The 10,768-nt window shown below is 36.8% G+C and overlaps 1 protein-coding gene across 1 annotated transcript in view; it reads right to left on the bottom strand.

Annotated features, from left to right (window-relative positions):
• Positions 1 to 7,884, bottom strand: part of LOC103468039 (protein NLRC3-like) — a 15,907-nt gene extending 8,023 nt beyond the window's left edge. The window contains exons 1-5 of the mRNA XM_017305628.1: positions 7,242 to 7,884; positions 2,491 to 4,270; positions 2,074 to 2,250; positions 749 to 925; positions 439 to 485 (exon numbers count right to left, since the gene is read on the bottom strand). Coding sequence (XP_017161117.1) covers positions 439 to 485; positions 749 to 925; positions 2,074 to 2,250; positions 2,491 to 4,270; positions 7,242 to 7,695 — 2,635 coding nt within the window. The 5' untranslated portion in view covers positions 7,696 to 7,884. The remainder of the gene's footprint in view (positions 1 to 438; positions 486 to 748; positions 926 to 2,073; positions 2,251 to 2,490; positions 4,271 to 7,241) is intronic.
• Positions 7,885 to 10,768: the final 2,884 nt, after the last annotated feature.

A 10,768-nucleotide genomic window follows, 5' to 3' on the forward strand; every position in this document is an offset into this window, starting at 1 on the left:
AGAATTTTACTATATTCTTAAAAAACGGTAAAATACTACATTTTAAAAATACGGTAAAATACTGGCAGTTTTGGTTGCCAGAATTTTACCGTATTTCAAAAATATGGTAAAATACTGCATTTCCAAAATATGGTAAAAAACTAGCAATTTTGGATGCCAGTATTTTACCGTATTTTGAAAACACGGTAAAAAAACTGGCAGTTTTGGTTGCCAGAATTTTACCGTATAAAGACGGTAAATTTCTGGCAACTACAGCTGCCAGTTTTGTACCGTAAATTGAGGCCGTTTTTTATTTTATTTACAGTCTACATTTAAATATTAAATCTGCTAACTTCGGAGAATTACGAGTCAAGTATGTTCTAACCTTCATTTTCAGATAAACATGTTTCATTATGTAATAAAATAATGTAAAAGTGTTGAGGGGCAAAAACAGCTTACATTTACTCCAACCAGGTTTTAGTCGACATTTTCCTTCATGGTTAAAGCTGTGCACAGAAAAACAATAAAGATTCATTATTTTATTTTGGAAAAAATTCAGAAAGTCTTTATATATCATTCCGCTAGTTCTTGAACTATAACATTTATTTACATATTCAGCCAAGCCTAGCAAGACAAGTGGCAGTGGGATCCATCTTAAATACCTTAATGCTGTTAAAAAGGTTCTATTCAGACATGGTGCATTATATATTAGATTAATCTGTTACAAATGCAATAATAGTACTAAGTATTTTCTGATTTATTTACTCACTTCACTGTCTCAAGTCTCTTGTCTGGATCCTCAACTATTGCATTGAGAGCCCTCATCCCTTTGTCTCTAAGGTGATTATAACTCAGGTCCAAGTGTTTAAGAGATGAGAGTCTATTGGACTCAATAGCTTCAGCCAGAGAAATGCAGCCTTCCTCTGTCACCTGACATCCTGCCAACCTGCACAAAGACACAATTTTGGATTAGAAACAGAGCTCACCAAAATTTGATAGTGATGCACAAGTTCAGTATTTTATATTAGATATACAGATTTATTACAAAGGATTTAACTTGTTTATTGTAATTTTGAAGGTTATGGCCTACAAATAATGAGAGCCCAAAATGCAGTGCCTTAAAACATTAGAAAATTGCAGATTATATATTTTTGATAACAATAAATCCATTGATTACTTCCTCATAGGTTGCTTTCAACATGACATTGTACAATCTTTGAGTGTAATTTTGTGTAAAACTTGATTATGGTTTAAATGGTAAATGGCCTAAACTTGTTAGCACTTTATCAAGTCCATTGGACCCCAAAGTGCTCCATACTACGTTTGGTCATTCACCCATTCACACACACACCTCACACACACCTTCGTTGTGTGTGTGAGGTGTGTGTAGTAGCTGTGGCTACTACATTGTAGCCACAGCGACCCTGAAACAGTCTAACAGAGGAGAAGCTGAGACCCTGAAACACACACCAATGGTGTGTGTGAATGGTGTGTGTGTGAATGGGTGTAGTAGCTGTGGCTACTACATTGTAGCCACAGCGACCCTGAAACAGTCTAACAGAGGAGAAGCTGAGACCCTGAAACAGTCTAACAGAGGAGAAGCTGCCCCATTCACACACACACCAATGGTGTGTGTGAATGGTGTGTGTGTGAATGGGTGTAGTAGCTGTGGCTACTACATTGTAGCCACAGCGACCCTGAAACAGTCTAACAGAGGAGAAGCTGCCATGCAGCAGGGCCACCGGTCCCTCTGACCACCAGTAGGAAAGTCAGGTGAAATGTCTTAACTACAACACAATGGTGCTCAAACTGGAAACCTACCAGTTCCAGGAAAAACTTTGACTTCCTGACCCACCGTTGCTTTTAAGGAAAGACTTTCAAATTATTTCATTTACATATGCTGCTGATCTCTTAACTTTAGTTGTATCGCTTTCAGTACTATTTTCATAGGGCTGTTGTGTTATATTGACACTTAAGAATTGTGAACACATAGAATAACCTTAAATCTTGGGACAGAGTTTACAAACTCAAAATAGTAGCTGATTATAACACTGGTTGTTATGTTACTTTCATTAATAACTCTGAAAAACCTACTTGAGAGTCTCCAGTTTACAGTTCACATGTTTCAACCCATCAGCAAGTCGCATCACTCCAGCATCCTTCAAATCATTATGACTCAGGTCCAACAATGTGAGATTTGAGGATGGTTTGCTTAGGACTGATGATGTCAGACCACTGCAAGATTCTTCAGAGAGTTCACACCAACTCAGTCTGTAAAAAGGTCCATGAAAACAATCAGGTTAATTTGACAAACCCATGTGTGATTTTCTACTAAAATAATAAAGGATCACAATAAAGGAACAAAGTATGAATCTTGTTTTAAACAACGATAAAAGGCAAGTTATCATGTATTAATGTATTAATAGTTTGTTCACAATGAAGAAAGTAATATGAAGCATTATTCTGAACTAGTGAGGTATTTTAGAAACTACGTGAAATAAAAATACTTACAAAGTGGTGTTTGAGACTTTGACCACTGGCATCATTCCCAGAAGAACTTTCTCTGATTTCAGGTATTTCTTAAGATCAAACACTTCAAGGTTTTCATCTGATGTCAGCAGCACAAAGTTTAAAGCTGACCACTGAGAAGCAGTGAAATTTTCAAAAGGTTTTTCTTCTGAATTAAGATAATTTTTGACTTCTTGAACAAGGGTGTGGTCATTCAACTCATCAAGACAGTGGAAAAGATTACGATTTTCCTCTGAGTCACTGTTGTTCTCTCTGATCTTCTTCTTGATGTACTCTGCTGTTTCCTTACTAGTATCTTTGTGTTTTTCACTCTTATCCATCAGATCTTGAAGCAGATCCTGATTAGATTCCCGAGAGAGACCCACTAGGAAGCGAAGGAACATGTCCCAGTCCCCATGTTCATTCTCAAAAGCCTTGTCCACTGCTTTCTTATAAAACTCTGAGGCAGTAAGGTCAGAGGTTGCTGAGGTGGATTCTGTGAACACATTTTCCCCTTTGTTAGTAAATGAGTAGAAGACATGGAGAGCTGCCATGAACTCTTGAATGCTTTTATGGAGAAAGCAAAACAGCTTCTGTTGGTATAGCTCATGATTTGCTCGTTTGATCTGAGTTAACAACCCAGAGAAAACAGCAGCTTTGGTTACATCAGTCCCACAAGTGGTCAAGTCTTCTTCAGTAAAGAGAAGGTTCTTCTCCTCTAGTCCTTTGAAAGCAAGCTTCCCCAAAGATAGGATTGTTTCATTATTAGATTTATCACTGAATGTCTCTGTTCGAGATGTTGACTGATCTGTATTATATTTAACTTTTGTCTGTCTGCGCTGGAGCAAAAGGAAATGTGTGTACATGTAAGTCAGAGTTTTTGGCAGTTCATCATCTTGATTTCTTTTAACAAAGTCCTCCAAAACCTTTGATGTGATGAAACAGAAAATAGGGATGTGGCACATTATGTTAAGTATTCTTGATTTCTTCACAAACGACCAGATTTTTTCAGCCACCTTCACCTCAGTGAATCGTTTCATGTAATATTTTTTCTTTTGCTCATCATTAAATCCTCTCACTTCTGTCATTCGATCAACCTTTTCTGGAGGAATGTTGTTGGATGCTGCAGGTTGAGAGGTGATCCAGATTTGAGCTTTAGGGAGCAAATTTCCCAGGATGAGATTTGACAGCAGAACATTCATTGAGGTTGTTGTTGTGACATCACTACATTTATTTATGGTTTTGAACTCAAGATCAAGACGACATTCATCAAAACCATCCAGAACAATCAGAATCTTGTACTTGTCATAATCAGTTATTTCAGATGTCCTCAATGCTGGGAAGAACTGATGAATGAGATCTTCAAAACTGTGTTCTTTATCTGCTCTCAGATTTAGCTCTCGGAAAGGAAGTGGAAAAATGAAAAAAAAGTTTTCTGTTACTTTGCCCTCTGCCCAGTCAAGTATGTACTTCATTGAGGCAAATGTTTTTCCTATTCCTGCCACTCCAATGGTAAGGACAGTCCTAATGTTTTGATTACTATTTGCTGGTTTGAAGATGTCACAGTATTTAATAGATGTTTTTTCATTTGCTGTTTTGAACTTTGCATCCTGAACTTGCATGGCTTCATTTTGAGCATTCTCTCCTTCTATGATGTAGAGGTCAGTGAAAACCTCGTTGAGAAGAGCTGAGGTCTTCTGTCCATCAATCCCTTCAGACACACTGGTAAACTGATCTTTTAGTTGTCTTTTGAGTTTTCTTTGACTTGTGATATGAGGTATCTCTGAAAAAAATGTAATGTAAATGAACAAAAAACAGATTAAGTACTTTTGAAACAATTGTCTGTTATATATTATTTTGGCAAAAATAAAAACACACAAAATAAAAGACTCCCAATAGCAAACTTTGACCCGTTCGTGTGTGACAAAGGAATGTGTTGTAAAATAATCCCGTGATATTTTCTGTTTGGAGGGTTTTTATGTAATGTAATTACTAAAAATTGAAGCACGCTGCAGACAAGGGCGTAGATCCCATCTCATTATTGGGGGGGACCATAAACAGGAAAATTTCCTAAGAGCAATTTTGGTGGGGTCGGCAAAGTTACAGTGAAATGTAATGTAAAATGAGGTTTAAAGAGTTTCTAAACCACATTCAAACTGCAGGACCAAAAATGACTAGTAAGGCACATCAAATGTGTTTTTCTCAGTAAGCAACCTATTGAGAAATAAAACTAAAACTCAAATGCTGCTTCTATATGAGTTTTGTTCAGTCTCACTGATCTAATCTCTGCTACAACTTTACAAAATTTTCAGGTTCTAAATAAAAAATATTTAATGAGAAGCTGCTCTTAGTAAAATTCCCCATAAACACTGAGTTATTGAAATGGCTCCCAATACAAGTTATGGGCTATTTAAATTATAATTTGTTAAGTTGCTTTATTTTTAAACCTTTTTTAGTTGCCATCTCCTTTGTGACGGAGAACCAACAGGTAGATAGAAATGAGTATCTGGAGGATATTATAACTAAACTTAACATTTAAAGCACTAGGGTGTATGGGGTTCAGCAAACACACATGCAACATAGACGTATGCAACATCTACATGTGCATCATCTACATGCAACATAGACCAACGACACATAGCAACGACACATCTACACATATGACTTCTACTTTTTTTATACAAGTGGAACACCATATTCTACTTTTTTTGACTGTGTGTGGAACTTTAGTCTTGTGTATGTGTGAGAGAAACATTTGTGTGTGTGTGCGAGTTAGTACAGTGTATGTGTGTGAGAAAGATAGCATTTGTGTGCGTGTGCAAGTTGTTAGGACAGTGTATGTGTCCTAACAAAGATAAAAAGATAAAATCTGTGTGCGTGTGAGACATTTTAGTAGTATGTATACGGAATTTGAGTATTTTTTGAGTGTGCGCGAGTTTTTTTAGTGTGCGTGAGTTTTTTGTAGTGTGTGAGAGACAAAACATAGATTTTGTCCTAAACGGCCCCTCATACTGTTTAGCGCTGTTGTTGCTCTTCCTTCAAGCTGGACTGAACCATTGTCTAATAATGGTGGGGGGGACCTTAAAATTAATTCTTTTTTTTTTCTGAGATAAATGGCAGATGTAATTTGTTCTTTGTTTCTTTTGCCTTTTCATATTGGTATTATTTAAATGTAAACGTTTCTTCAATTTTTTTTTTTTTTTGGGGGGGGAAGGGGCAAATCTAGACTTTTCCAAGACTGGGGGGATCCGGGATTTACACCAATGAATGCAGATTTAAATTTAAAACTACAGAAGTTCCTGCAGATTTCTAAAGGTCTATGTGGGATTGTAAATTTTTGTCAAGGCAAGTTCTTGCTGCCATCTGTTGACTTAATATTTGTAAAGTATATACCAGTGCTTCAACATTTTATGGCACAGACTGTCAGTGAACGCACCAAAAGACTGAGTGCCTGATATGTAAAGTGTGCATGCATGGTGTCTTGACCCATAAACTTCAGAAAATGGATTATAACTCTATATAACTGTAATAGAAGTGTGTCGACAAGTAGACATCAACTTCTGCACAAAGGAACAGTACTGCCTTTCACCTTCTAACCTTGAAGAAATACAGATCAAAAGTTGTTGGTGCTGAAACTCACCAGTCAGCCTAGCTTAGAGAAAAGTGCTGAAAATACACATCTACATAGATTCAGGCCAGTTCTGTGAGAATTGAAAAAGCAAATGGGGGCGCAGACGTTGCCCCCAATCAACATTGATGTTGATTGGGGGCACCAGTCAACATCAATGTGTTAATTGGTGCCTTTTTATCCATGTTGTAATGTGTCTTGCTGAAATATTACTGGACTCATGCAGAGGAGAGTTTTATTAGCAACATTTGCAATTTTAGATGTGATAATATTTCAGTGCATGATCTTTGGAGTATACTTTGGGTGCCCATTACCTTTTGGAAACCAATAGGCAACTGGTCTTATTTAATATAGTTTTAACTACTTCAGGTCTTTGTGATTAGTTGCTGAAATATCTCTTTTTTGTGTGGCCCTTTATCCTACTAATTAAATACAACGTCAGTCAGGCTTTTGTGTGAACAATTTATGACCCTAATCCATACTAAAGCAACCTGCATGAAAAGAAGAACAGTGTATGTCACACCACAATGCACTACAGAATAATGTATGCACATCTTTGGATTGACTCATGTTGTTGAGCAATGAGAAACAATAGTATTATCACAATATTATAAGACAAAGTAAGCTGAGAAAAAACACAACTAATAGCAATGCCTTTTGATGGAGCATTGAGTATAGATATTTCTTTCAGAATTATATTTTTTCACCTTTGCCTGTTGTGTGAATGTAACCTAAACTATCACTTCTTTAATCAGTCAAATGTAGAGTTGAATATAGCTTTTTAGGTATATTTTTGTATCTATATTGGTTTTTATCAGCTTGCTTAATTTTTTAATAACTTAAGTCAGTTTCTGAGTTACTTTGACATCCTGAAGCCTAAGCAATACACAGCGATTTCATTGTGACTTATTTAATGTACATTCATAGCTCTCTGGAATGGAAAAGATTCATCCTTGAAACTCATTTTGAAATGTTGTATTGCTAATTAGTTTATAAATGTTGAGATCATTTAATGTAGTTTCAACTAAAAGTCAAAATTTTGTAATTTCACAGATGACAGTTTAAATATTAGAAAATACATGTAAATTCAATCTAATTGTAAGAAATTAGCATCTGACGATCTTACCTCGTATTTCTGTCAGTCTGTCAATGATGCCATCAGGGATTTTCTCAGCAGCTGGAGGCTGAGAGGTTATCCAGATCTGGGCCTTAGGAAGCAGGTTTCCTCTGATAAGGTTTACTAGTAACACGTCGACTGAGGATGGTTCTCTGACATCAGTCAAGATTTGACTGTTTTCAAAGTTGAAACAATGTTGATATGCATCAAGTCCATCCAAAAGAAATACAATATTTAACTGGGAATAGTCAGAGATGAGGATATTTTTGGTCTCCTCAAATAAGTGATTAAGAAGCCCAAACAAACTGATGTTTTTATTTTTTATCGAGTTGAGTTTTGAGAAGTCAATTAGAAACAAAAGTTCTACAGGTTTTGCCTGAACAGAGACTTTAGCTTTGATCCAGCTGAAAACTGACCTGTTATCATTTTCCTTTTTAGCCCATTCTTTTATAAATTTTAGCATGTGAAAAGATTTTCCTATACCAGTTTCTCCAATGGTCAGCACTGTTCTAGTTTTCTTTCCTTTCCCATCTTTGAAGATCTCAGAAGTGGATTCCACTTTTGTAAACTTGTTCTGCTTACTTTCCTCTTCTTCAGAGCCATTTTCTCTTCTGATGATATGTTCTGTTGTTTTCTGGTTTGGATGACTGATTTCATCTTTTTCGTCTGTGATTTCTTCCCGGAATCTATTTTTCAGACATGATTCTAACTTCTTTTGTTGCTCATCGGTTTCTAATCAGACAAAGAAAAGTTATACAATGATGTAAATCATATAAGTCTTGACTAAAGTAAACGAAATGCATATGAGCTAAATTAAGAGTAATTGAGTTTGACAAATATTCTTACCTTGACATTGAACAGTTCTGTTGATATATTCAGAAGGAATCTTAACTTCTTTTGGTTGAGAAATGATCCAAATATGAGCGTCAGGAAGCAGATTTCCTTTGATTAGATTCGTTAGCAGCACATCCATTGATGCTGCTTCCTTCAAGTCTTTAACTTCTTTGTTGTTTACAAAGTCAAGAGGAAGTTCACATTTTTCCAGGCCATCAAGAATAAAACATATTTTATTCTTGTCATCAATGGAAATCACAGCATTTTTTTTGTTGAAGAAATCATCCAGCAGAGATTCCATGCTTTTTACTTCATTCTTCTTTGTATTCAACTCAGTGAAATCAAAGGTCACTAAAGCCTTTATGTCTTTGTTGGATTTTTCTTTTGCCCAGTTGATCATGAACATTTTAGTTTGGAATGTTTTACCAATTCCAGGGACTCCTTCCATCAGTACAGTTCGTACATAATTGGAACGGAATAATTTCTCGATGGGAAATAAATCTTCAAACTTGACTAGTTTATTTTTCCCACTTTTATTAAATTTCACAATCTCTGAAAGTTTTTGGTCATTTTCCTGTCGATCCACCTCCTGAAGTATTACTTTCTTCAGGTATTTTTCCTCCTGGGCATTTCCTGTCATTGAAAAAATGTGATATGTGAATAACAGAAATAACAATAACTTCATACATAAAACACTGTTAAAAACACTATCTTCAGAATTAACAATCTGTATTTATTTTTGGCAACAAGTAACAATAAGATGCATTAAACTCACCCAGTACATTAATATGTTTACACAATAGACATTTTTGACTTGAAACATCAACAATTGTCAGATGCAGTAGTGATGTGATCTGTATCATAAGCATGGTGGTTAACATACTGGTTAATACAGTCTCGTTAGGTGCATAATAAACATGGTGGGTCTCCAGATTGTACCTGTGCCCTGTGAGGCTAAGCACTGTTTATTTATTGTAAATATACTTTTATATTTACAATACAAATATTGAAAATAGATTAAGGTAGGCGGTTCACAGTAAACTGGGACTCAGTGACCCCACACATCACACTGTCTTGCACCTCCACATTTTTGTAACTTGCTGTGGATGGCGTCACTTCACTTTAACACAAATCTGTGTATTTGGAAGGTGCTCTTGTATGGGTGAATTTTTCTGCCACAATTCAAGAGTACACATTTTCAGTCTGAAAACAGGACTTCATATCATCCTTCTCAAAACTTGTAATGATTGTACTAAAAACTTCTCCTCACGCTCACACTTCGTCTCTGCTCAGAGTCTGCTTACTTTTGAAACCGTCTTTTAGCAAAGTTGCCTAGCAACCTCTCAGTCAATAGAGTGAAAGTGTTGTACTGGGTGTTTTTGTTTCCTTCTAGCGGGTGTTCCTGTGTGGTTACTATTGATAGCAGCAACCTGCGCCACCCACTGGATGTAGGGAGTTGGTTGGGTGAAAAAACTCCTGCCTAAGTGGTCAATGGGCTCTTTGCATGTCAGTTTCCACGTTCAGGGAAAAGCGGCTCGGTTGTTTCCGTTCTATTGAAAATTGTATTTTACACTTGGTGCTTACAGAGTTTGCTCAAGGTACCAATGGGCCTTACCACAGGGGCCGCGTTTCATTGGCTAATGCCCATTTCACGTCACAGCGCAGCTACCATGTGCTTGACCGTCTCAAACACAAGCTACAGTATTAAACTCATGCTAATGTACATTGTGGACTAGCAGACCGGCAGAAAGTTTTTGCGTCAGGACTCGAAAAAGAATGGTTCTCCACCGTCAGTGGGGTATCTGTACAGACGATGTCAGGTATCCTGATCGTATTTGTGGAACTAAAAGTCACAGATTTCCAAAATTTGAAACGGAAAGCTTTGCTTGGATCAAAGCTTGTGCACGACCGCATTTGCAGCTCGACCGCATTTGCAGCTCAACCGTCGTAGGATCAATAAGAACAAAGGAGTGTCTGCTGGCGTAAGTATTATTGCTTTGCTTTCTTTGTGTTTAGTGAATGAAAAAAATAAAGTCAATAATAAACACATCCATTATGAAAACCTCTTAGCAAAGTACAGCATAATGGCAGTACCGATATAACTTTTTATATCGGTACTGTTGAAGACAGGCTTCAACAGACCTTGAAGCCTGTCTGTTACACAGTCTTTCGTTAGCTGAACAGATCAATATGCAATCTGTACCGTATCTGACATACATTAAAGATTTTATTTTACCTGAAAAGGCTTTGTACTAAACTGTAATCGTGTTAGCCACGCTAGCACCAAGTACAGAGTATTAGGGCTAGGCACATTCGAACATTTGCCAACAGAAATCAGTGATTTCAAAAGTAACCCTCAAAACCATGAATGCCCGATTTACCCAGCCTTGCAAGAACAATAGKCRTCAGTGATCTTGTCCACATCTATAGTTATGCTGAGGGTCTGAGGATCTGCTGTTTTTCTCATCGACCGGTAGCATTTAGCTGTGACGCGCACAATGTTGGAGACATCGTGGCTCAAACACCTTGATGTCGTCCAAAAAAGATGACATGAACTTGTTGGTTCCCGTCCATTGTCGTGGCTGATATTTTTTGAAAATCCGGAAAAAATGCTACACTAATCGACTCAGAAATACTCTCTACAGAGACTCAGTCGAAATGAAAGACGCCATGTTTAGACATAGAAACTACGCTCCCCGATG

Source organism: Poecilia reticulata, linkage group LG7, assembly GCF_000633615.1.
Source record: "Poecilia reticulata strain Guanapo linkage group LG7, Guppy_female_1.0+MT, whole genome shotgun sequence".
NCBI classification, from domain to species: domain Eukaryota; kingdom Metazoa; phylum Chordata; class Actinopteri; order Cyprinodontiformes; family Poeciliidae; genus Poecilia; species Poecilia reticulata.